The 27,733-nt window shown below is 43.4% G+C and overlaps 2 protein-coding genes and 2 gene segments (V, D, J or C); all 4 read left to right on the top strand.

Annotated features, from left to right (window-relative positions):
* Positions 1-27,733, top strand: part of LOC126929708 (immunoglobulin lambda-1 light chain-like) — a 340,164-nt gene that overhangs the window by 129,040 nt on the left and 183,391 nt on the right.
* LOC126929706 (immunoglobulin lambda-1 light chain-like) overlaps positions 1-27,733 on the top strand; it is a 250,860-nt gene that overhangs the window by 53,199 nt on the left and 169,928 nt on the right. The gene's annotated exons all lie outside the window — the stretch shown is intronic.
* The window catches only part of LOC126929707 (immunoglobulin lambda-1 light chain), a 309,873-nt gene that overhangs the window by 117,797 nt on the left and 164,343 nt on the right, over positions 1-27,733 (top strand). The gene's annotated exons all lie outside the window — the stretch shown is intronic.
* Positions 2,037-2,980, top strand: LOC126929768 (immunoglobulin lambda variable 3-9-like). The segment is given in 2 exon segments: positions 2,037-2,105; positions 2,390-2,980. Coding segments are annotated over 2 exon segments (350 nt in total).

The raw sequence follows: 27,733 nt of genomic DNA, 5'->3' as shown, positions 1-27,733 counted from the left end.
GGCTTCAGCTCCAGGTAAGCAGGAACAAGTAAGGGGGCTGAGCCCACTTGTGTCTAATCAGTCCCAGCCTCAGCAGCTGCATCCTGGAGACCACCAGGGAGTGTGTGTGCTCAGCCCCTCCCAGATTGCTGAGCATAACCAGGAAATTGCCCTCCGCACACCTGCCCGCACCACATACCTACCCGCACCACACACCTGCCCCCAGCTCCTCACTTACAAGACAATATCAAATCAGACATGGATTGGTCTGGGTCCCAGATCCCTTCAGGTTGCCGCCGTCCTCTCAGATCCCCACACAGCAGACTCTTCCCCTCACACTCCTGTTACAGGTTACTCTTTTCCAATATGATGGGGGTTTGTTTTCACTCTTTCTGTATTTTTTGTATTTTCATGGGTAAGCTGAGCCCCTTCTACCTGGTCTTGAGTCAGGCAGGGGCCACACAGAGAAGAGGGATTCCTCCCCTGGGGCCAGCAGTCCATGGATCAAGGCATCAGGGACCTGAGCAGCAGGTTCTGTTCCTATGCCTGGACCCAGGAGGTCCCTGAGCCTCCAGCAGCCAGTATGGAGCAGCCACCAGAGGGGCAGCAGAGAGTCGCCTGGGAAAGCCACCTGGGGATGGGGTGGGCCTGGGCATCAAGGAGATGCTGACATGCAGGGAGGGTCAGTGACCATGACGTGACACCTGGAGGGAAATAGGTCCTTCTTTTTCTAGAGTATCATCCTTGACACTGATGTAAAAAATCTAGAATCAAATTTTATCTTCAGCTCTTGTAGATGCTCCTATTTCCCTGACAAAGGTCCAGGCACTTGACTTCCCCACACACCCTCTCCTCACACACCCAGTTGTGCTAAAATGCTGTCCCTGTCACACACACTGTCCTTCCTGAGGTTACACATGTCCCCCTCCATGCCCTATGCCCTGGGAGCCCCTGTCCTGTAGACACGGCAGCTTCTCCGTCCCTGGCTGCACCCCATCTCCACTGTCCCTGGGCATTCCCATCTCTCTCCTGGGAAAGCTGCCAAGTCACAGCTCTAGATTTCCTTGTGAGGCACAAAATAGTTGCTCATTAACCTTCTGTTGACTTAATTAAGTTTTTAATCCCTTGATTTGTTTTCCCCAGCAACTGAAGACGCCTTAGTCATAATAAACATTGACTTCCAGGAGTCTTGCAGTTTGCTGACCCCTCTCATTCTCTCATGGAGCAAACATTTTCTTGACCTCCTTATCTGTCCCTGGTCCTCGCAGCACCCTGGGGACACTGGGGCACAGCATCTATGACCTGCCCTAGAGCTCACAGCCAATGTAGAAACTTGGAGCATCCCATGGATCTTCCAACACTCCGTATGCACTTGGCAACCAAGAAATTTTCCTCTTCTCTAGCACTGAGGAGCTGTGCCCTGGGGTGGGGCCTGTACCAATCCAAGGCAGGTGCTGTCACCTGGAGAGTGGGGACAAAGAGGGTCCTTGTATTAGGTTCTGGAAAGTGTCTTCAAAAATAGATTTAGGCCTACACCCAAAATCTCCTCACTGACACAAATTATTTATGATCAGCACACATCTAGAGGCCTAGACCAAAATTCACCACCTCCCTCCTGAGTCAGGATGGAATGGAGGAGGGGACTGGGGACCCCAGATAATTTCCCTGTCACCACTGTGACTCTATGGCCACCTCCTGCAACAGTCAGGGACAATCCCATAGGAGGGGCTTCATATGTCATAGGAAAAACACCCAAAGTCACCTATGAGCTGTACCATGACCAAGTGAGCCCAGGAGGGGGGTTGAGCACAGGGTGGTGTGGAGATATCTGCAGAGACTGTGGAACCAGTTTGTAAAGGAGATACTGTAGGCAGAGGGTGGGAGTGCAAGGCCACTCCTCCCCTTCTCTGCATCCTTTGGGGCTGAGCCCTTCTCTGGAAACCACAGATCTCCTCCAGCAGCAGCCCTGACTCTGCTGATTTGCATCACAGGCTGCTCTCTTCAGCAAGGGAATAAGAGAGACCTGGGAGGAACCTGCCCAGCCTGGGCCTCAGGAAGCAGCATCGGGGGTGCCTAAGCCATGGCCTGGACCGCTCTCCTTCTGAGCCTCCTTGCTCACTTTACAGGTGCTGCCCTCAGTGTCCCAGCCACCTGCCCAGTCCCAAGGCTCTGGGTCCAGCCTGGCCTGACAGTTACCTCAGCATGGCCCTGCCTGTGGTATGCAGGATGCTCATGATCCTGCTGCAGGGGGAGGGGCTGCTGGGGGTGAAATGTCCCCATACTGTTCTTCTGTGCTCATGATCCCCTGAGGACAGTTTTATTCCTGAAACAGGCCAGGCAGGTGGGAAGGCGTTCTTGGGCTGAGCCCCTCAGTTCCAAGTCTATTCTATTCTCTCCCCTTTTCTTGCAGGCTCTGTGGCCTCCTATGAGCTGACTCAGCCACTCTCAGTGTCAGTAGCCCTGGGACAGATGGCCAGGATCACTTGTGGGGGAAACAATATTGGAAGAAAATATGTGTACTGGTACCAGCAGAAGCCAGACCAGGCCCCTGTGCTGGTCATCTATGAGGATAGCAAGCGGCCCTCGGGGATCCCTGAGCGATTCGCTGGCTCCAACTCGGGGAACACGGCCACCCTGACCATTGACGGAGCCCAAGCCGGGGATGAGGCTGATTATTACTGTCAGGTGTGGGACAGCAGCACTGCACACAGTGACACAGGCAGATGAGGAAGTGAGACACAAACCCTTTCCCCATCTGGGTCACCCTCTTTCTCTAATTCCAGGAGTACTATGAACAAAGCCATAAGCGGATCTGGTTCAATTTTCTTCAATCTCTGCCCCCAGCCTGTCCCTCCCTCCAGTGCTTCAGGCAGGGTCTGCAGAAAGTACATCAGAAGTTCATTCAGGGTGATGTGATGGACTGGCGTTTTGGTGACTCAGCTGTGACTTGGGAAAATAGGGCCTGTATGGAACATCAGACTGAGGTAGACATCCACAGTTGGCTCTGGATTTCCATAGGTGGTGACAGGCCAGTCCTTGCCCCAAATGTCCTAGATCAGTCCCCAGAACTGCTCAGCTCAGGATCCTGTGGTAGCCGGGGCAGAGAACAGACTCCTCCAGGTTTATGCCCTGCCTCAGTGAGGTTAGGTTTCATGACTGCCTGAGGCCAACATCTCAAGACTCTGCCTCAATACAGGAGGACCTAAAAATCCTCCCAGTTCCACAGCTCCCTGTAGGAAACACTGAGGCCTCAATGAGGATCGGGGTCTCCTGCCCGGTGTTGCCTCCCTCACCTCCTTTCACATCCTCTGTGCATGCAATTCTCCATCTCAGAGTCTGCTTCCAGGGAACCCAAATTAAGATCACCAGCCATCCCCAATATGGGCTATGCGGGAAACCCAGTAGGCCACAGTACACTGGAAAGCATCCTAAATTAGCGTTGTGAGTATCCACATGCCCAGGGAGATCTGAGTGTTTCTTGCATTTGTATGGAATGAAAAGGGAGCCTGACTTGCCAGGTGGTCTGTCTTCTGAGGGACAATTGGAGTCAGATCTCCCCGCCCAGAAACCCGGGGCATGAGGAGCAGCCTCACCCCATGCAGGGACCACAGATGCGCCCACAGGGTGAGCTGCAGGATGGACACTGCCAACCTCCACCCTCCACACCCTGGGCAAAAAATCATTCTTTCCACCCCTCCTTCAGGCTATCAAAGTTGACACTTAAAAAGCCACCACAGCCCACGCTTGTCAACAGGAAACCCATTCACATCTCCATCAACCACACAATCTCCACAGATTCTTCAAAACATAATAACAGTAGCCATGCAAGGTATAGAAAATGTCTCATAAATAATTGTACTTAGATTACATATGAAAATGATACTCTTTTTGATATACTAAGTAAATGAAATATATTATTTAAATTCATTTACTTCTTCTCGTTGTATGTCTAACGTGGTAACTAGACAGTGGGATTCCCATGAGGCTCATATCATATTGTGAATGAACAGTGCTGGTCTGCACCCCTTCAGGTTATAGGGACTGTGGAGTGACCTGGTGCAGGAAGTCCTCTCCAGCGGGGTCCCACCAATTTATAATGTCAGCCATAAATATTTGATCAGCGTACACTGTTGAAACTTTACATTTTGGCCAACCCATCAGATTGAAAAATGTTATGCTATTGTTTTATTTTTGATTTTTCTTCTTCTGTTTTGGGTTTAGCATTTTCTCAAATATTTCAGTGGTCTTTATTTTACAGAATCCAGTAAACTTTTTCTTAAATGCCCAGAGGAAAACGATTTTAGTCTTAGTGGTCACAGATGGTGGTTCACAGCTATAATCCCAGCACTTCAAAACACCAAGGTGGGCAGATAGCTTGAGCCCAGGCGTTCAAGACCAGCCTGCACAACATGGAGGGGATAACCTCATCCGTGGAACCACAAACCCTCCTCACTCAAGGTGACACCTAAAGGGGCTTCAGGGGCCTCTGGGCTGATTCTTGGTCTCCTGCTTTTCACCTGGGCCAAAAGGATACTTCAGTTTTTGTTGGTCTCCTGGACTCAAGAGTGACATTTGCAGGTACACAACCATCTGTTCTATGAAATAACCGTGTCTCCTGGTACCAACAGCACCCAGGCAAAGCCCCCAAACTCATGATTTATGAGGTCAGTAAGCGGCCCTCAGGGGTCTCTGATCGCTTCTCTGGTTCCAAGTCTGGCAACATGGCCTCCCTGACCATCTCTGGGCTCCAGGCTGAGGACGAGGCTGATTATTACTGCAGCTCATACGCAAGCAGTAGCACTTTCCACAGTGGTCCAAGTTCATGGGGAACTGAGACCAAAACCTGCCCTGGGCTCTCAGGTTCCCTTTTTGTTCTGAAGATGCTGCCTCAACTGGTGCAAGTGGTTCCACAACTCATTTCCTTCCCCAAAAAGTCTTGGGCTGTGGTTTCTTTTCTGGGACAGTTGACAGTAGAAAAGGAGCTGTCTGATTCCCTGACTCTCAGCTCTAGCACCTCTGAGTGACCACTTCCTCCTCTGAGGAGATTTTGAGTGGCAGGCTCAGTGTTCTCTCAGAATCCCCCTCCCCTCACATCACTTAAACACAGCCATTAAAAACAGGCGGCAGGTCAGGAAAGGCCCACTGGATGTAGCTTCATTGTTCCTGGTTTGTAGGGGTAGGTGAAGTTTGATAATTCCACCAGCATAAGTTCTACATGGAGATCTCTTGGTGATTTCACCTCCTACAGTGGCCGGGGGTGTTTCTTTGGATGAGAACATACGTGTATCTATCTATTTGATTGGATCTTGAATCTACCCAAGACAGCCCTGTGTCACAGTCTCATAACTTTTATCTTCATCTGTTTGCTCTGAGTCATATGATAGTTTTAGCATAACAGGAACAGACTTGCACTAGATGGAAAATCAGACGGAGACGGAAGGACAAACGGGCAAGGAAGCTTGCACTATATATGGAATAATTCAGGGCAGGCTCGAGAAAAAGGTCTTAAAATCAGTTGTGTACCTGAAACCAAAAACATGCAAGATTATTGAAGTTCTGGGGATTTTAAGTGAATAAGGTTTAAGTTTTCATCATATTGCAATTTTATATAAAGCATAAACACTATAAAACTCAGAATGTAACAATGGAATAAAAAAGAGTTTGAGATTTTAAGCTGTAATGACCCCAAAACAAGTTGTCAGGAAAGGAACCTTGATAGCAGAAATGTGTTATTCTACAAATCATCATTTTCTGTAAAAGTAGATTTTTTTCCCTTTTTCTTAGGTATAAGGAAACATTTCATGAAACATCCTTTTTTCCCACTGTGACGAGTATCATTATCCCACAAAGACACTAGAACATTAAGGAGGAAACAATTGCACTTTTGTATCAATATTGAGAAGTTTCATTATTAACACATCAATATGTTCATGCTCAAAGATAAAATTGGATTTAGTAATTTAATATGCTTACAATAGATTAATTTTTTTCTCTGGGCTATACCATTTTTGTCTATGATTTATCTTAGTTAACTCAGACATATTGTGTTCTAAAAACAACTCAATTTTTGATATTTTTTGTTTTATTTTCTGTATCAACTATGGCTCTTTTCCAAACACTGCCAGAGATATCCCATGGCTACTCATTATTTAATTCAATTTTATAGGCATTTGAATTATTTGATATTGCTCTAAATTATTTCAAGAATGCACAGATGTGACTTCCTCCACATCTTGCTCACAAACATTGCTGATGCTGACTCACTCATCTCTTTTAATCTTAATAAAGCAGTTTACTTCTCTGGACTCACAGAAGGTAACAGGAGTGAGGAGGTAGAACCTCCAAAAGCTGCTATCCTTTAAACCCTCAGGATGAATCACAACTGTAGTCTCACCCACACTTGATTTTGATGGTATATAAATGAGAGTTAAGTCTTAGATTGGTTGTGAGTTAGTTAAGGATTCAGTTAGTTTGGGCTGTTGGGATGGGGTGAATGTATTTTACAAGTGAGAAAGAAATAAGTTTTGGAGTTCATGGGGTGGGGGGTTATTGGCTGAATCCTGTCCCTTAAAATTCATGCAATAAAGTGCTAATACACAGTGTGTGACTGAATTTGGAGAGAGAGTTTTTAGAGGCAATTAAGTGAAAATGAGGCCATGAGGGTGAATTCCAATCCAATCTGACTGGTGTCCTCCTAAGAAAAGAAAATTTGCACACAAGTGAGACACCAGAGATGAGCACACACAGAAGTGAGACACCAGAGATGAGCGTGAGGACACAGCAAGGAGGCAGCCACCTGCAAGCCAAGGAGAGAGGCCTCAGGGGAAACCAAACCCACCAACACTTTCACCCTGGACTTTTCAGCTTCAGCACTGAGAAAATTAAGTGTCTGTTGTTTAGGCCACCAGCTCTTTGGCATCTTATCATGGCAGCTCTAGCAAATGAAAACAAGAGGGACCCCAGAGGCCAGGGATGAGGGAGGAGGAGATGGAGCAGGGTGCAGGAGGCAGGACAGGGAGGAGCTGGAAGATCAGGCTCTGAGGTGCGTCCCCTGGGTGGAATCGTAACTCCGCTCAGTACTGCCTGGGAACTTGAAGAAAAATGTTTAACCTTCTAATATTGATTCCCAAAAGAAGACTGGATCTTAAGAATAGGACTCATCCTCCTATTCCTATTATAAAAGTGTTCTTGAGGTCATGCTTGTAACACACTTATTCTGTGTCCCGCAGGGGGCACTGTTAGTCTTCATTTAGGGCCCTAATGACACCAAGTCCCCTAATAATGCTCAAGTGCAAAGGGCATGACTGGTGCTTCTTTTGAGGCCCCTTCTCTTGGGTAAAATGTACTCTCCACTCATGACTCCCACCTGGCCCTTCTGCAGACAAGAGCTCAGAGAAATGCTCTGGAAAATGGAGAAGAAATTTGCATCTGCTGCTCACCAGGGAGCCACCCAAAAAGGCAAAACAGGGAAGGAAGTAGATTTACATGATGAGGTTCCACTTCCTGTGATGAGATGCCTGGTGGCCTCTACCCAGCAGTGGGTCCAGAGGCAGAGCTCTGGGGCATCTCCACCATGGCCTGGACCCCTGCCCTGCTCACCATTCTCACTCTCTACACAGGTGGTGTCTCCCAGGGCTCAGCCCCCAATGAGACCAAAGTCAGCCTGGCCCTGACCTTCAGCTCAGCACAGGGAGTGATGCTCTGGGAATGAGACCTTCATCCTCAGACTCACCTCTTCTGTCTTCTTTTGTAGTTTCTGTGACCTCCTCTGAGCTAACTAAGTTACCTGCAGTGTCTGTGACCTTGAAACGGATGGCCAGGATGACCCGTCAGAGAGACAGCACAGAAGATTCTTATTCATTTGTACCAGCAGAAGCCAGGCCAGGCTCCCATGCTGGTTATCCATGATAAAATCAACCAGCCCTCAGGGATCCCTGAGCAGTTCCCTGTATCCAGCTCACGGGCAATGGCTGCAGTGACCATCACTGGGGCTCAGGTTGAAGATGTGGCTATTACTGCTGGTTGGTAGACCTCAGTGGTAGTTATCCCACGGTGACACAGGCAGATGGGAAAGTGAGAAACTCCTTCCCGATCTGTGTCACCTTCTTTCTCCAGCCCCAGAAGGACTGTGGACAAACCTATGAGCAGGTATGGCCCAGTTTACCTAGATCTAAGATCCCCAGGCTGCCCTTCCCTTGAACCTCCAGACAGGCTGTGCAGAGGGTGGGTCAAGAGTTGATATACAGACAATTATTATAAGTTTATTCATTTTTTTCAGGAAGTAGAGGAATAACTGAACATGTTAACTCAAAACATGGTCACGTTTTTCCAAAAAAAAGGAAAAATTGGAATTGCAGAGATGAAAACCACAATATCTAAGATTTAAAAAATATACTGGGTAAGACTGACAAGTTAGATGCTGCAAAAGAAAAGATTAACAAAATATATAAAGATAAGGAAAAAATAATGATGAAAATGAACAGAACATCAGTGAGTTGTAGGGCAACTTCAACAGCCTAACGTATGTATAATTGAAGTCTTTGCAATAGAAATGGGATTAGAATTATACTCCAGTTTTTCAAGAAGTAGAGGAATGATTGAACATATTAAATGGAAGCACAGAGTACCAAAAAAGGGATAATTGACCTTGTACTGCTAATAATTACAGTATCTGAGACATTAAAAAACATATTGAACGTGATTGACAACAGATTAGATGATGCAAAACAAAAGATTAGCAAACTCAATAATGTAGCACTAGAAAATACTCAAAATGCAGCACATAAAGAAAAACTAATGATGAAAATGAAGAGAGTGTTATAGGATATTTATAGAGAAAATGAAGAGTGAGTTATAGGACAACTTCAAACAGCCTGAGGTTGGCTGGGAGTGGGAGCTCACACCTGAAATCCCAGCATTTTGGGAGGTCTCGGAGGGAGAATCCTTTGAGACCAGAAGTTCAAGACCAGACTAGCCAACATAATGAGACTTAATCTCTACAAATTTTTTTAAGAAAATTAACTAGGCATCATAGCCTGCAGTTGTAGTCCTACCTACTTAGGAGCCTGAGGCAGGAAGATTGCTTGAGCCCAGAAATTCAAGATGGCAGCAAGTGAGGTACGATCATGCCACTGCACTCTAACCTGGGCCACGAAGCAAGTTCCTGTCTCTAATATAGGTTCTCACTCTGTGGTTCAGGCTGGAGTGCCATAGTGCAATTACAGCTCACTGCAGCCTTGACTTCCCAGGCCCAAGAGATCCTCCCAGCTAAGCCTCCCAAGTTTCTAGGACTACAGGCACACATCACATGCCTGGTTAATTCTTTGCATTTTTTGTAGAGATAGGGTTCTCTCTATGTTGCCCAGGCTGGTCACAAACTCCTGGGCTTGAGCAATCCTGCCGACTCAGCCCCCCAAAGTGTTGGGATTACAAGCATAAGCCACCCCACCTGATGTGAAGAAATACTTAAATACAACAACCTGAAGTATGTATAATTGGCATCCATGGAATAGAAAAGATGTGGTGGAGGGTCAGAAGAAAATATATTTGAATAAATAATGGCCAAATATGTTCCACATTTGGTGAAAATCAAAAATTGGTATATCCAAGAAGCTCAACAAAACTCAAGCACAGGAAACATGAAGAAAATGACTCCAAAACACATCATAATCAAATTGTAAAATCTAGTAATGAATAGCCACTTAAGAGTTTAATTCTAAGAGCACATCTCTCATCAGAAATAATGCAAGGCACAGCGGAACAATATTTCAAAAACGCTGAAAGGAAAAACTTGTGAACCTTCTGTTATTTATCTAACAGAAATAACATTCAAGAGCAGAGGGTAAATAAAATGTTTTCAGACACATAAAAACTTACAAAATTGATCACTATCACTTTTGCCATTAGAAATTGTAACGGAGATCCATAGACAGAAGGAAAATCATACCCAATGGAAAAGTGAATTTACACAAAGAAATGAAAACATCAGATAGGGCAATGACATAGATACCTATAGAAACCCCTGTATTATGTTAACGTCTATGAAAGATAATTAACTGTTCAAAGAAAAAGTAGTAAAAAATCACTGTGACTTATCATGAAAGCAAAATTAAATTATATGACAAACAGCACAAAAACAGAGAGGAGTGAAGAACATGTTATAATGGTCATATACTCTGTATGAATATCTAATCACACTTGAAGACAGATTTTGATAAGTTATATATGTACCATTAACCCTAAAGTAATTATTAAAATAAACCCTTTTAACAAAAAAGAATTATGACTAGTAGTAACCTATATTAGGATTCTCCATAGAAACAATATCAATCAGATATGCATGTGTGTGTGTCTGTGTGTGTGTGTGTGTATGTACTGAGAGACAGAAAGAGTGAAAAAAATGTATTTTGAGGAAGTGGATCATATGACTGTAGTGGCCGACAAGGATGAAATCTGTTGGGCATGCTGAAGTCTGAAAATTCAAGTAAGAGTTAATGTTGCAGTCATGCATGCAAATTTAGCAAGCCAGCACATCAGGAACCCTCCGTATTTGTTCTAAACACCTTCAACTCACTAATGAGTCCCACCCACCCTGTGCAGAGCAACCTGTTTATACAAGGTCAACTAATTAAAATGTTCATCACATCTGAAAATTATCTTCATGTCAACTCCTATACTGGTATTTGACAAAATCAACCTGGCCCATATCCTAGCCTATCTGACACTTAAAATTAACCATCACTTAAGCCAGAAAGAAAATTTTAAAAATAATTCTAAAAATAAATCAGAAAAGGAAACAATAGAAGGGAAAAATAATGAACATATGGGATGAATTAAAAATGAGCAAGAAGGTATATTTCAGTAGGATTATATTACTAATCACATTAATTGTAAATGGCCTAAATACCACAACTAAAATATTGTCAAATTGAAATTAACAGCAAGACTCAACTATATATGCTACCTAGAATAAACCTACTAGAAATTTTAAAGCCACAAAAAGCCAAATACAAATCAGGGACAATCTTCCCAACCCCTGGTTTGCTCCACAAAGCAGTACAAAAAGAATTCACAGGGATTAACACGTAGTTAAGACATATTCCTCACCTCCACCAACACTCTCACCTCTCTTCAGCCTCTAATGCCTAGATCCCAGTACCAGAGTTGCAGGAAAACAGGGCACACAAATGTTAAATAAGGTTACTGAGGGTTACCCTCAAGAGGTAGGTGAAAACAGAATGAGGGAATTGAAACCACAAGGGCCCCACTTGCATGGGGCAGCTTCTGCATCAGAATGTTGATTGATACATTATTGATGAGTTTTTGTCCATGTTCATGGTGGACATAGGTCTGTAACTTTCTTTTCTTGTCATGACTTTGGCTTTGGTATTGGAGTAATGCAGGCCTCAAAGAGTAAGTAGAAAAATGTTTCCCCTGCTGTATAACCTGAAGAAGTTCTTGTAGGATTGCTATCATTTCTTAATTAAAAATTTGATAGAAATTTACCATTTAAAACTGGGTGAGCTTTTCTTAGCAGGAAGATTTTTAATTGCCAATTCAATACCTTCAAGTACCATAGATCTATTTGGATTTTCCATTTCTTCCTGAGTCAGTTTTGATCATTTATGTCTTTTAAGGAATTTTTCCACTGAAGTTATTTATACTTTTGGCATTAATTGCTTGTAATAATTTCTCTAACCATTTTAACTTTTGTAAGGTTGGTAGTCATGGCACTCTTTTATCACGGTTTTAGTACTTTGTGTCTTCTTTTATGTTTTCCTGGTTAGTCTACTTAAAAGTAAGGTCAATAGATTGTATTTATCTTTTTGAAGAGCCAAGTTTTGTTTTCTAGAGGTTGTCTATTGCTTTTGTTTATCTTTTCTTTTTTATTTTGAATTTAAATGCTCACCTTTTGCTTGAATTTATGAGGTACAAGCTTAGAGAATTCATTTTAGATCTTCTTTCCAACATTAAGCATTAAATACAAAAGATTTCTTTCAAAGCACTGATTTAGCTGCATTTCTTAACTTTTGATATGTTGTCTTTTTGTGTTTTAAAGGTTCAGTATCTTCTAATTTATGTTGTGTTTTTACTTTGGCTCACGGATTACTTAGTTGTCTGTTCTTTCCTGTTCAAATAATTGAAGATTTCCCATAGTTCATCGGGTATTAGGTCCAATTTAATTAGTTATTTCTGCATTAAATAATACCTTCTATGATATTTATCCATTAAAATTCACTAAGATTTGATTTGTAAGTTAGAACATAGATTATTTTAAAATCATTTTAAAATGTGCCAAATGTATTTAAAAGCATAATGGATATTCTGCTCTCATATTTGAAAGTGTAATGGGTATTCTGCCACTGCGGGTGTAGTTTTCTACAAATTTAATTAGGATAAATTGGCTATTTGGGAGGCCGAGGCAGGCGGATAACCTGAGGTCAGGAGTTCGAGACCAGCCTGGCCAACATGGTGAAACCCCAACTCTACTAAAAATATACAAAAATTAGCCAGGTGTGGTGGCAGGTGCCTTAATCCCAGCTACTTGGGAGGCAGATGCAGGAGAATCATTTGAATCCAGGAGGCAGAGGTTGCAGTGAACTAACATAAAGCCATTGCACTCAAACCTGGGGATAAGGGTGAGACTTCTCTCAAAAAAAAAAAAAAAAAAAAAAAAAAAGGATAAATTGGCTAACCATCAAGTCTGTATCTTTATTGAATTTCTGTATAGTTGTTTTGTAGATCACTGTCAGGGTGCTACTGGAATGAGTTGACACTAATTTTAGAATTTCTGATTGATTCTTTGAGAGAGGAAATTTTCAAATCATGGGTCTAAATACTTTATTCTTCTGACAAAAGGCCTTTTATAATTTCCCAAGACTAATCTAGGAAGAAAAGGCAGAGTTCAAGCCTCAGTTGGTGATGTCATGGGAGCACTGAATGATCATGTGAGGTGCCTCCACTGGTGAGGTATATGTAAATAAAGATTTTTTAAAAAACAAATTTGGAGGCCGGGTGCGGTGGCTCTTGCCTGTAATCCCAGCACTTTGGGAGGCCGAGGCAGGTAGATCACGACGTCAGGAGATCAAGACCATCCTGGCTAACACAGTGAAACCATGTCTCTACTAAAAACACACAAAAAAAATTAGCCAGGCACGGTGATGGGCACCTGTAGTCCCAGCTACTCGGGAGGCTGAGGCAGGAGAATGGCGTGACCCCAGGAGGTGGAGCTTGCAGTGAGCCGAGATTGTGCCACTGCACTCCAGCCTGGGCGACAGAGTGAGAGTCCATCTCAAAAAAATATTTTAAAATTTTAAAAAAGTTTAAAAATAAGAAAAAAATTGGGGCCAATATGTCCAGAAAATTTGAGAAAATGTATGTTGAATAAAGCAAGAAAATGAAAAGCAAGTGACTGCATATGTATAACATTGCTACCACAAGGCCAACCTCATGGGAAACAAACAGAAACTGTTAGCAGTTCATTATGTTTACTCACAAACTGAACACATATGAATTGAAACCAATTCAATGAACTGTCCCAGATGCTGTTTTGGTACTTGGGATGCATTGGTGAACAAAAGAGACAAAGTACCTGCTCTCACAGTCTCATTATAGAAGATGACGGAGTAGGAAATTCCAGGAAATGGTCCTTTCTGTGAAATAACTACTGAAGGGTAAGAACCATCAGAATTAACCACAATAAAATGAGGAAATCTAGTCCCACATTCGTAGCATCCAGGGAAGTACTGATGAAGAAAGAAACAGGCGTAAGAAAATCTCTGCCAGGTAATTTTTGGCCATAGAAGTAACTGAACAGAAACTTCATGGATCACTCTGACAACAAAGTCCTTGCAAAATTATTTTGGAAAAGTCACTACACAAATGAATAACTCCATCCTTCAGCAGCAACATCAGCCCAGGAGGAGCAGGGAGACAATCTGATTTTGAGAGTTACAACATCACACATTCAAAATACACAGATCTCAACAAAAACTTCCAAAACAGATGAAGTTAAAAGGAAGCATGACCCATTCACAGGAAAAAATTTTAATGAACTGAATATATTCCCAAGGAAGGAGAGGCACTGCACAAATGACACAAATACTTCAAATAACCATTTACATGTGTTCAAACACTCAAGAAAACCATGGGAGTACGACTAAAGAAAATCGGAAGAATGATGTCAGAACAAGTGAGAAATATCAATAAAGAAAAAGAAGTTATAAAAAAGAACTTTGGGAGGCCGAGACGGGTGGATCACGAGGTCAGGAGATCGAGACCATCCTGGCTAACACGGTGAAACCCCGTCTCTACTAAAAAATACAAAAAACTAGCCAGGTGAGTTGGTGGGCGCCTGTAATCTCAGCTACTCGGGAGGCTGAGGCAGGAGAATGGCGTAAACCCGGGAGGCGGAGCTTGCAGTGAGCTGAGATCCGGCCACTGCACTCCAGCCCGGGTGACAGTGCGAGACTCCGTCTCAAAAAAAAAAAAAAAAACAAAAAATAAAAAAAAAAAGAACCCAAGCAGATTTTCTAGAACTGAGAAGTTAAATAGCTAAAACCAATATTTCACCAGAGGAGTTCAGCAGCAGTTTGAGCAGGCAGAAAAATAATCGGTCAAGTTAAAGATACATTGTTGTAATTGCACAGAATGAGCATAAATTTTAAAAGAATAAATAAAATGAGCAGAGCCGGCCGGGCGCGGTGGCTCACGCCTGTAATCCCAACACTTTGGGAGGCCGAGGCGGGCGGATCACGAGGTCAGGAGATCGAGACCATCCTGGCTAACACGGTGAAACCCCGTCTCTACTAAAAATACAAAAAACTAGCCGGGCGTGGTGGCGGCGCCTGTAGTCCCAGCTACTGGGGAGGCTGAGGCAGGAGAATGGCATGAACCCGGGAGGCGGAGCTTGCAGTGAGCTGAGATCGCGCCACTGTACTCCAGCCTGGGCGGCAGAGCGAGACTCCGTCTCAAAAAAAAAAAAAAAAAAAAAAAAATATGAGCAGAGCCTAAGAGCTATATGGGACATCATCAAGCATATCAATATACCATTGTGGGAGACTCGGAAGAGAAAAAAGGAAGTATAAAATACACGTAAAAATAATGGCTAGAAACTTCCAAATTGATGAAAGATATGAATCTATACTTTCAAGGAGCTCAGTGGCCTTAATCAGGTTAACCTGACAGAGACTCACAGTGAGGCACGATATGCTCAAACCATCAAAAACCAAATACAAAAGAAAAATATTGAAAGCAGCAAGAGAAAGAGACTCATCATAAACAGTAGATTCTCATGAAGATTAACATTTGGTCTTTGATCAGAAACCAAAACAGTCCAAAAGGCAGCACAATAATCTATAAAGTGATTTATAAAAATATATTATCTACCAATTCTACATTTAGTCAAACAAATCCTCTAAAATAAAAAATTAAAATAATCACAGATAAGCAAAATTTAGTAGACCTGGTAGATCTGCCCTACAAGAAACACTACAGGAAGTCCTTAAGTCTAAGAAAAGACACTACATAATTTGAATACATGTGAAGAATTAAAGATCTCTTGTAAATATAAAGCTAGTGCTGTTGTATTGTTGGTATGGAGCTGCTGTGTTTTCTATGTTATTTATGATACATATGGAAAAATATTATAATTTTATAATTATAAAACCATGTACATAGGCACAAAATGTTTAAAGATGTTATTTGTGACATTAACAAGGTCTAGAAAGAGAGGACATGGAGCTGGATAGGAACAGAATTCATGGCTATTACTGAGACTACATTCGTAGCAATTCTAACAATTTTAAAATGTTAATTATTACTCCAATGGTAACCAGTAAAAACTAAATTGAGTATATAAAGAAAAGAAAATGAAGAAGGAATCAAAACGGACCCAGAAAAAAATAAATAGAACACATGGGAAAAAATTATTGGGGTAATTTAGGAACAACAACAACAAAAAGATAAAACACGTGTAGAAAACAAACAGCAAAATGACAGACTTTCTTCATTATCAGTGATTAGTTTAAATATAAATGGATTAGATTCACCACTTGAAGCAAAATAACAAAACGAAATTTTTAAAAGTAAAAAAAAAAAAAAAAAATAGAATCCATCATCTATCTACATGGTGTTTACAGAGAATCAATTTAGACCTAAAGACACAAATAGGTTGAGTAAATAGTAACAAAAGAAGAACTTGTGTGGCTGTTGTGACATGAGGCAATATTGACTTTAATTATGGTTTCAAGCAAGAAAAAAGTGTATTCCCTATTGATAAAATGGTCAATGAATCAAGAAGATATAATAATTATACACACATATGCACCAAGCAATAGCACTTCAAAATATGTGAAGGAAGACACACTTAAAAGAAAACCTGTAGAGATGTATAATATAAATTGCAGACTTCAGTACCCCACTTTAAAAAAGAATAGAACATCTAAACAAAACATTAATAGAAAATGCAGATATTGAACACTATAATCCAGCTAGACCTAATAGATATATACAAAATACTGCACAAAACAAAAGCAGAATACACAACTACTCAGGTGCACATGGAACATTCTCCAGAATGGATGCTATTTTAGGCCATAAAACAATTCTCAACAGTTTTTTAAAAATTGAAGTCATATCGGGGTAACCCACCCCCAATATTTCAACACAGATTCTTTCTATTTTTCCTAAGTGTCAGCCAGTCTGAGAAATAAAGAGAAAGAGTACAAAGAGAGGAATTTTACAGCTGGGATGCAGGGTGTGACATCACATATTGGTAGGCCCGTGATGCCCACCTGAGCTGCAAAACCAGCAAGTTTTTATTAGGGATTTCATAAGGGGAGGGGGGGTGTATGAACAGGGAGTAGGTCACAAAGATCACATGCTTCAAGGGGCAAAAAGAAGAACAAAGATCACATGCTTCTGAGGAAACAGGACCAGGGCAAAATCAGAAACTCCTGATAAGGGTCTATGTTCAGCAGTGCACATATTGTCTTGATAAACATCTTAACAGAAAACAGGGTTCGAAAGCAGAGAAGCGGTCTGACCTCAAATTTATCAGGGCTGGGGTTTTCCAATCCTAGTAAGCCTGAGGGTACTGCAGGAGACCAGGGCATCTCTCAGTCTTTATCTCAACCACATAGGACAGACACTCCCAGAGCGGTCATTTATAGACCTCCCCCAGGAATGCAACTCTTTTCCTAGGGTCTTATTATATTCCTTGCTAGGAAACGCATTTAGAGATATCTCTCCTATTTGCCTGTCTGTTTATAGGCTCTCTGCAAGAAGAAAAATATGGCTTTTTTTGCCTGACCTTATGGTTGTGTTCTCTTATTCCCTAAAATTGTTGTTATTCTGTTCCTTTTCAAGGTACACTGATTTCACATTGTTCAATTCAAACACATGTTTTACAATCAATTTGTACAGTTAATGCAATCATCACAGTGGACCTGAGATGACGTACATCCTCAGCTTATGAAGATACAGGATTAAGAAATTAAAGACAGGCCTAAGAAATTATAAGAGTATTATTAGGGAAGTGATAAATGTCCATGAAATCTTCACAATTTATGTTTCCTCTGCCACGGCTCCAGCCGGTCCCTCCATTAGGGGTCCCTGACTTTCCACAACAAATTCATATAGGGAGTCATCTAAAACCACCATGAAATGAAGTTTGGGTAGGAGAGGAACAATATTTCCTTCTGCTCAACTTAGTTTTATTGGCCAGTGGTCCCTATCACACAAGACAGATTAAAAAGAGAAACTCATAACATTTATTAAATATAATTTTTACTTGGCATGGGAGCTCTCACAAGGAAATGAAAACTCAGAAATGGTTGAATCTGAGGACTTTAAATTTAGGTTCGATGAGGGGAATACAGGTGTGGATAAGTATGACAAAGAATGAAGTAAATGCAATAAATGGGGGAAATAGCAAGGCTTATGTTCATTCTCAGTGTGCCTTCATTTTAGATGAAACAATGCTCCCTTTTCCTCTTCTCTCTAGTCAACAACCCAACTTTACGAATCATGGAACAAGAAAGAGAAAAGAAAACTTAAACCAAAGTCCAAAAGGAAAGAAATAAGAATCATTAGACCAGAGATTAAAGAAATAGACGAGAAAAAAAAGCTGTAAAGAATATAAATGGCATAAAAAGTTCCTACTTGGACAAGAAGAAGAAAATTAACAAGCTGTTAGGCAATCCAACTAAAACCATGAGAGAGAAGATACAAATAACAAAAATCAGAAATTTGGGATAATACAACCAACATTATGGGAATTAAAATGATTATAAGAGAACACCATAAGCAATTGTATGTCAAATCTAGGAGAAATTGACAAATTCATAGAAAAACACAAATTACCAATCTAACTGAAGAAGAAATAAAAAATCAACACAAGAAATAGATTAAGTCAGCAATTGACAATTTCTCTAAAAACAAAAGCCCAGGGCCAGATATCCTTACTGGTAATTCTACTAGAGATTTAAGAAGGAAGTAATACCAATCATACTCAATCTCTTCCAAAAATAGATAAGGAGGGAACACTTCCTAGCACATTCTAGAGGCCAACATTAGCCTGATAGCAAAGACAAGGATACTATAATATAGAAAACTATTGGCTAATACTCCTGAAGAATAAGCATGTAAAAATCCTAAATGAAATAAGAGAAAACCAAGTCTAACCACACATTAAAGAGAACACATGGAATGAAAAAGTGAGATTTATCCCAGAATTGCAAGGATGGTTCCACATAAGCAAATGAATCAATGTAATAAACAATATCAATAGAGTGACAGGAAAAAGCATATGATCATCTCAGAAGATGTAGAAAAAGCATTTTACAAAATTCATCACACTTTCAAGACAAAAACACTTAGCAAACTGGGAATAGAAGGAACACTGCACTAACTGATTAAAGAAGGGCCTTTATCAAAATCCACAGTAAACCTCACAGTAAATGGTGAAAGAGTGAACGCCTCCACATTAAGATCAGAAGCAAACAAGGACTCCTGCTTTCACAGCTGCAATTCGACATTGTCCAGGAAGTCGTAAATTTCATTAAAACAAAAAAGGCTAGTGCTTCCCACCAGAAACATGGATCAGTGTGTTAGGAAATGAAAATAATGGTAATAGAAAAATTATAAATGACCGTGATGATGGTTTAAGTACACAACTGAGGTTTAGTGGCAGAAATCCGGTATTTCCAATTACAGTGCAGCTGTGCTTATTGGGGTGACGGAATCGATCTTGTTTTCAGAATACTTGGGAAGCAGGAGTACACGTAGGGTATGACTGCATTTCTCCAGAGCTATGTTTTTCACAGAAGAGCTACAGTTCATCCTGCACTCTCCATTCTGTGATCAAAAACCATGAAACAGAGAAAAGCATTTCAACCTGAGACTCAGTTACAAGAACTGCACCTGCCCCACCCTCCTGCAACTATATATGCCACCTATCTGTGCTGAACCATGAAGGCCAGAGTGGTTCACGTGTGGCACGGATGGAGCCTGGACCCTCTTGTCCCCACCCTCCCAGACAGGTGCTCTGGGGTCACCTGGAGAAGGGAAGTGCCTGGGCTCTATCTTCTCCACCAGCAGAGGGCAGCAGAGCTGCAGTCAGAAGAGAGGCTGGGGCTGCCAGGAGGAGCCTATGAGGGAGGCCAGCCTTTGGGAGGTCAAGAGGTGTTCAGGATCAGGAAGTTTGGTCCAGTCCCTCCTATCACCTGGGGCTGCAGTGTTCATGTTCTGAGGGTCAGACTCACACAGCCTCACCCAGGACACTGACAGGAGCCCAGGCACAGCGATGGCCTCACCAGGGAAACACAGCTGGAGGCGCCTGGGCCCTGGTGTCAGCCTGGGCAGCTCCCATAGGGCTGGGATTCCCTGAGAGATGTCCCGAGGTCAAAGTGCTCTAGAAGGGGGAACAGTGTGAGGGGACGGGGCCCCCAGGGCCCAAGTCCTTCACCCAGGATGGCTGCCTGAGCCTCCTGCCATTCTGAGGCTCTCATTCCTCTCTGTCCAGCAGCGTCCTGGGAAGCTGAGCCCTCTATCTTTGGCACTTCCAGAGACACCCTACCTCCCCCTCCCTCTGCCTCTCCTTCCTGCTCCAGGCCGACTCTGACTCGGAGGCAGCTCCTATGCTCAGGGGATTCTCAGGTGGGTGGCATGGAACATTTGGGATCCTGGTCCCCAGATGGGGCATTCCCAGCCTCCTTGCAGAGATGCTCTCCAGAGGGAAAGGAATGCTTACCTGCCTCAGGCCACAGCTCTGACCATGGGATTGTCCTGGCCTCAGTGACAGGATCTGTCTGGCTGGAGGGACCAGGGATCCCCCACCCTCCAGAGCTCATGCGTGTTCAGAGACCATGACCCTGGAACCCTCACAGAGACCAAATAACCTAAAGTTAGTCTGTCAGTCAGGTCTGGGTTTCTGGTGCTTTTTACACATTTATATGAAACACTGATGAGAAAAAATAAAGAATCAAAGAGCAGAGGACGGCAATTTCTAGTCTATTAGAGGGAAGGGGGATGTCATACAACGAGCAGCTCAGGCGGGAAACAAGACTAGACTGTGTAATGAATCCACATGAGTTGTGGCTGCTCAAAGGACCAAACCGTGGTCATGGAAATCATTTACAAGTATCCTAAAGACACAGAACCACATTCTAATTAAGCTACCAGGACAGGACCAAGTGAATCTGAGGAGCCCAGAGAGGACTTGGAGGAGGAGGAAGATGATGGGTCCCTGGTCCACCTGCTGCTGAGTCAGGTGTCACTGATGATCTCTCAGCAGGGCCCAGCTCAGCCCCATGGCCAGGCTCCTGGAAGGTCCACAGCCCTGCTGAGCCTGGCCCAGAACAGAGCACAGGCCAGGATGGTATAAAACAGTGGCTGTGTGGACAGGCTGACTTGGGGTTTTCTAACCTAGGATAAAGCTGGTGAAAGAGGGTCTGAATGAAAGGACACATAAAGCGTATCTTTCATCTAGTGGTAAAGGACGTGAGTTCCGTACGATGAAGCCTGGGTCACTCCTTGGCCCAGATGTCCTAGATTAGTCCTCAGAACTTCCCTAGCACTTCAGTTCCTGAAGCTCCTGGCAGTCTTCTATTCAGAACAGTGTTAACTAGGGTGGACGCTGTGGGGTCCATCTAAATTCCACGTTAAGGTTGACCCACACACTCTCAGAGCCTACCGAGTGGGCACCCATGTGATGGGGCACATGTCACCTGATAGAGGCTGACTGACAACCCCCGATCTCTTCTTTCTGGCCACTTGGGCGTTTGGCACTGTGTCCACCATGGACACTCTATGGGCTATTAACCTATGACTCAAAGTTTCTTCTGTGTGGCGCCCATGCCCAAAGACCACCCACAGGCTTCCGCCCATACCCCATTTCCCCCATTTCCCCATTTTTCTCTTGCAGTCCCTGGAACACCTGCCCAAGTCATTTCCCACTGCCCTGAGCCCATATCTACCCTAGCATCCAGCCACTCACCTTTCCTCACAAAATGAATGACCAGGCACCATACCCTGGTGCATGGATAGATGTCCCTTCTCCATCATCTCTTAATGCCACCCCTTAGTAGACCCATACAGTACAGCTGTGTCTACTTCATGGTGATCCAATTCATTCCTGGGCTACTCTGGAAATTTTTGCTCCATCAACTGAGCAGAGAGACTGCTACCCACAGAACCTAAGTGTAAACCCAGAGAGCGGTGCTAGAGCAAGAGAGATGCAAACGTGGCTGTGGACCATTCACAGGCTACTCAGCCCTGGGGCCCTGCTCCTGCTTCCTCCTAGGTGTGTCACATCTGTCTCACCAGGGATCGTTGCTGGGTCTGCCTGAGCACATGACGGGAGAATCTGGCAGTTCTGGCTTCTTGGTCACTGAATGTTCGATGCTGTCCTGTATCTACCAGGGAACAAGAGCACATGGGAAGAGTTGTTTTCAAAATGAAAATAATTCTCTATTGCAGATCACAGGGAATTGTTCCAAATCCCATCGGTCTACATTGGGATTTTCCCGTGAGAGATGGCGTAAACATGAGTTTTCAGTTCTTATCACAAATTCTTCAGTTCTTATCGCCAATTCCATGACTACGGTAGAGTCTGCTGGATTCTCTGGTCCCAACAGAAGGACATCCATACCCCTGCCTGAATCTGCTGCAGAGTCTCCCTGATCTGGGCACAAAAACAGTGGATGATGTTCATGCCTCCTGATATATGAGTTGGAGCCACATCCCCAAGGGTTAAATATGCTGCCTCTAGACACCAGAATGACCTTATAGCTTTGTGTTTATTTCTTTCTGGTGGGAACTGTAAGATCTAATAACGTGATTTATCTTAAGTCAAGTCAGACATATTCCATCCTGAAAAAAAATCCAACATTTGATACTTTTTATTTTCTGTGTTTTCTTCCAAACACTACCAGAGATATCCCATGGCTGCTGATTATTAAATGTGATTTTATGGGCATTTCAATCATTACTTTAAATTATTACAAGAATGCACAGTTGAGATTTCCCCTACATCTAATTCACAAATATTGCTGATGCTGACTCACTCATCTCCTTCGATCTTAGCAAATGAAGTGGAGGTTTACTTTTCTGAACACTCAGATGATAATAGGAGACAGGAGGTGAAAATCCCCAAAGCTGCTGTCCTTAAACCCTCAGGATGAATAGCACCTGGAGTCTCACCCACACGTGATTTGCATCATACATAAATGAGATCTGGGTCTTAAAAGAGTTGATGCAGAGTTCTTTAAGGATTTGAGCTGTTGGATGAATGTATTTCGAATTTCAGCTCTTGGATGACTATATTTCACAAGTGAGAGAGACAAGTTCTGGAGTCCATAGGGTGCAGCACTATTGGCTGAACTGTGTCCCCTAAAAATTCAGACAATAAAGATCTAATGCACAGTTATGTGACTGAAATTGCACACAGGGTCTTTAAAGAGATGATCAAGTAAAAATGAGGTCATTACAGTGGGTCTTTATCCAATCTGCCTGATGTCTTCCTGGGAAAAGACATTTTATGTACTCAGAAATGAGACACCAGAGATGAGCGTGCAGAGGAAAGACCGTGTGAGGACACTGCAAGGAGGCAGCCACCTGCAAGCCAAGGAGAGAGGCCTCAGAGGAAACCAAACCTATAAACACCTTTATCTTGGAGTTTCCAGCTTTCAAACTGTGAGAAAATGAGTTTCTGCTGGTTGGGCCACTAGTTCTTTGGTACCTTGCTATGGCAGCTCTAGCAAATGAAAACGAGAGAGACCTTGGAGGTCAAGTATGAGGGGGAGGAGGAGATGGAGCAGGGTGCAGGATGCAGGGCAGGGAGGGACTGGAAGGTCGGGCCCTGAGGTGCGTCTGCTGGGTGAAATTGGGACTCCAGTCACTACTATCCAGGGGACTTGGGGAAGTAGTTGACCTCTCCATATTGATTCCCTAGTAAAGATCGGGCTGTGAGCCTAGGACTCCTAATCTTCCTATATTCCTATTTTATAATTCATATTATAAAAGTCTTCTTGAAGTCACACTTCTAAAATACTCACCAATGCATCTGGCATATATTGAGGGCTCATAAGCAGTCAAGCTGCATAAACTACTCCAACATGGAGGATGGCATTTTTCTTGGAGGAGCAGGGGTTACTGTGAGCCTTGGTTTGGGGACCCTACTGATTCCAAGTCCCCTGCTAGTGTTTAAGTACAACAGGCATGAATGATGCTTCTTTGGTGCCCATTCTATTGGGTAAAGTCCACTCTCTATTCATGACAGCCATGTGCCCCATCTTCTGAACTTGGGAAATTGCCACACCAAACCCTCAGGCTCAGGGCCCACACAGAAGCTCAGAAAGACACACTGGGAAATGGAGAAGAGATTTGCATCCATCCCTTAGTGGAGAGACACCTAACTAGACAATAAGATAAGGAAGTAGGTTTGTATAATGAGTCACCCCTTCTTATGATATGAGAGACCTAGAGACTCCCTTCTCAGCTGTGCGCTCAGAGGTAGAACTCTGAGGCATCTCCACCACGGCTTGGATCCCCTTTCCTGCTCACCCTACTCACTCTCTGCACAGGTGCTGCTTCCCAGGGTTTAACCCCCACAGGACCAGGGAACAGCCTGGCCCTGACTTTCAGCTCATCACAGGCAGTGATGCAGGGTGTGGCACTCTGAGAATGAGACCCTCATCTTCAGACTCTTCTCTCCCGTCCTTGCTTGCAGGTTTTGTGGCCTTCTCTGAGCTGACTCAGCTGCCTGAAGTGTCTGCAGCTTTGGGACAGACGGCCAGGATCACCTGCCATGGAGAGGACTTAGAAAGCTATTATGCACACTGATACCAACAGAAGTCAGTCCAAACCCCTAAGCTCATCGTATATAATGATAGAAAGCTGCGCTCAGAGATCGCTGAGCGATTCTCTGGTTCCTGATCAGGGGGAACAGTCACACTGACCATTACTGGGGCTCAGGTTGAAGACTATTATTGTTTTTCTGGAGATAAAAAACACATCCACAGTGACACAGACAGATAGGGAAGTGAGACACAAACCCCATCACCATCTGTGTCACTCTCTTAAGCCCCAGGAGGACTGTGAACAAAGTCATGAGCAGGGTTAGCCCAGCTCAACTGGATCTGTGACCCCCAGGCACCTTTCCCTCTAGTCATCCAGGCAGGCTCTGCGGGTGGGGGGGGGTTAGGAGAAAATTTGGGGATGACAAGACTAAGCTCTCCTGAGGTTGCTTAGCTGGGTATGCATTGGCTTAAGATAACGTGACTGGTAGGTCAGAGCAAGATAACCATTGAGCAGTCATGTTGCCTGGATTTCATTTTGTTTAATGACCAAACTTAAGGCAGCTCTCTGATCCAAAATGCCCTGGATTAGTCCTCTGGATTCCTCATTGTTTGAGACCTTTGGTCTCCAGCTGTTATGGCATCATGATACTGTAAACAGGGAAGGCCACTGTAATGGCAACTGTGACATCGGGGTCATTTACCCACTATCTACCCAAAGCCACAGGGAATCCTTGGCTTCTCACAGCTTTTTCTCACTGGAAAATGCCACTGAGTGCAGAGAACCGTGTCTTCCAAGGATGTGCCCCCTCCAGAACGTGGTCTGGGAGCAATGACTGCCTGATGCCTACATTCCAAAGCCATGCTTCAATACAGGATGACCTTGAAGTGCCTCCTGCTGAGTGCTCAATTGTAACACATTCCCAGTGGAGCCTCCCACATTTATTTTTCTGGGAATATATACCTGAACCCTACTGCATGGAATTCACCCTCTCAGAGTGAGTTTCCAAGAAATCCAAAAATTAAAAACTAAACAGCAACAAGAAAACAATATGGAGAGAAGAGTATCAAAGAAAAGCAAGTTGTACAAAGAGAGAACTCCGGAGTCTTCAAATATTAATAAGCATCAAGGAGCACACGTGTGGATGGAAACTCCATTTTCAGACAAAACCACCATCCAAAGACACTTGTGGGAACACTTCACAGAGCACTTTCTCTCTCTCTCTCTCTCTCTCACACACACACACACACACACACACACACACACACACACACACAAAATATGAATCCTGCTTGTTCCTACAGTCACAGAGGAAAGGCCTGAGTTAAGGGGCATGAGGTCGAATCCTCAGAACAGCTTTGCCTCAGTCCTGGGGAAAATGTCAGCCTAGACAATAGGCTGGTCTGGTCTCAACTAAGTAAGTAGAAAAGCAAGTTTTAAAAAGTAGCAACTTGGCCGGGCGCGGTGGCTCAAGCCTGTAATCCCAGCACTTTGGGAGGCCGAGACGGGCGGATCACGAGGTCAGGAGATCGAGACCATCCTGGCTAACACAATGAAACCCCGTCTCCACTAAAAATACAAAAAAATTAGCCGGGCGTGGTGGCGGCGCCTGTAGTCCCAGCTACTCGGGAGGCTGAGGCAGGAGAATGGCGGGAACCCGGGAGGCGGAGCTTGCAGTGAGCCGAGATCGCACCACTGCACTCCAGCCTGGGCGACAGAGCGAGACTCCGCCTCAAAAAAAAAAAAAAAAAGTAGCAACTTTCCAAGTAATTATACTAAATCCAAGAATAAAAGACAAAATAGAGAAGTGCAAGTATATTCTAAATCCAACAAGGAAAAATTCACAATGTCTAGTACCTATCAAATTTCCTTGCAAGAAGCAAGAAAATATATGCTATAAAAAGCAGAAAAGTTCATCAGTCCGAAGTCTCCCTGAAATTGCACAGATGATAGACTTTGTAGGAAGAATAAAAAAGCGATACTTAAAACTATCTTCCACTGGCTCAAGAGGGTACGGGATTGATTGAACATGTTAAGTGGAGACACGGAAGACATAAAAAGATCAAAGTTACAGAAATGGCCTCTAAAATGTCTGCGATAATTAAAAAAAAAAAAAAAAAAAGAATAAGGGCCAGGCATGGTGGCGCATGCCTGTAATCTCAGTATTTTGGGAGATCATCATGGGAGGATTATTTGAGCCTAGGAGTTTGAGACCAGCCTGGGTAACACAGGGAGACCCTGTTTCTACAAAAATTAACAAAATTAGATGCGTGGTGCACACCATGGTTCCAGCTACTTAGGAAGTGGTGGAAGAATTGCTTGAGCTCTGCAGGTCAGGATGGCAGTGACCTGTGATCATGCCACTGAATTTTGGCTTGGGTGATAGAATGAGACCCTGCCTCTTTTTTTGTTTGTTTGTTTGTTTTTTGTTTTTTTTTTTTTTTGAGACGGAGTCTCGCTCTGTTGCCCAGGCTGGAGTGCAGTGGTGCGATCTCAGCTCACTGCAAGCTCCGCCTCCTGGGTTTACGCCATTCTCCCAACTCAGCCTCCCGAGTAGCTGGGACTACGGGCGCCCGCCACCTCGCCCGGCTAGTTTTTTGTACTTTTTAGTAGAGACGGGGTTTCACCGTGTTAGCCAGGAATGGTCTCGATCTCCTGACCTCGTGATCCACCCGTCTCGGCCTCCCAAAGCGCTGGGATTACAGGCTTGAGCCACCGCGCCCGGCCGAGACCCTGTCTCAAAAAAAAAAAAAAAAAAAAAAAAAAAGTCTGAGAATAATTGTAGATTAGCTGCTGCAAAATAATAGATTACTGAACCTGAAGATATAACAATGAAGCTCTTCAAAATGAAGCACTGAAAAAGAGAAGATAAAAATTATATTGAGCATCAGTGAGTTTCATGACATCTTCAAGGAGCCTTAATGGTATAATTAAATAAACTAAAGGAGACAAGATTGGTGGAGGGAGAGGGAGGGTACAAAAACCACTTAAAGAAATAACGAACAGCATGTGGAAAATTTGGTGAAAACTATAAACTTATGATTTCACAAAGTTTAACAAAACCCAGACACCCACCCACCCACCCACCCACCCACACACACACACACACAGACATAGACACAAAAAACACACACATAAAGAAAACATCAACACCCGCCATGATCAAATTGCAAAAAAAACAAAAACAAAAAACGAACAAAAAAAACCCAAACCTGTGATGGAGAAATGCTCTTAAAAGCAGCCAGAGAGGAAAGACATGTTTGATGCAGGTGAACACCATAATGATGACAGCAGCTTTCCCATTAGAAACAATACAAGCAAGAAGGCAGTGGAGGTACATTCGTAAAACTTTTTAAAGCTTACTAACGCACAGCATTGTACATATTCAGGGTAATCCCTATCAAAACACCAATGTCATTATTCACAGAAACAGAAAAAAAAAAATCAATCCTGAGAT

Source organism: Macaca thibetana, chromosome 10, assembly GCF_024542745.1.
Source record: "Macaca thibetana thibetana isolate TM-01 chromosome 10, ASM2454274v1, whole genome shotgun sequence".
In the NCBI taxonomy this organism is placed as follows: Eukaryota; Metazoa; Chordata; class Mammalia; order Primates; family Cercopithecidae; genus Macaca; species Macaca thibetana.
The sequence above is the reverse complement of the archived record's forward strand: the minus strand, read 5'-3'. Positions and strand labels throughout refer to the sequence as shown.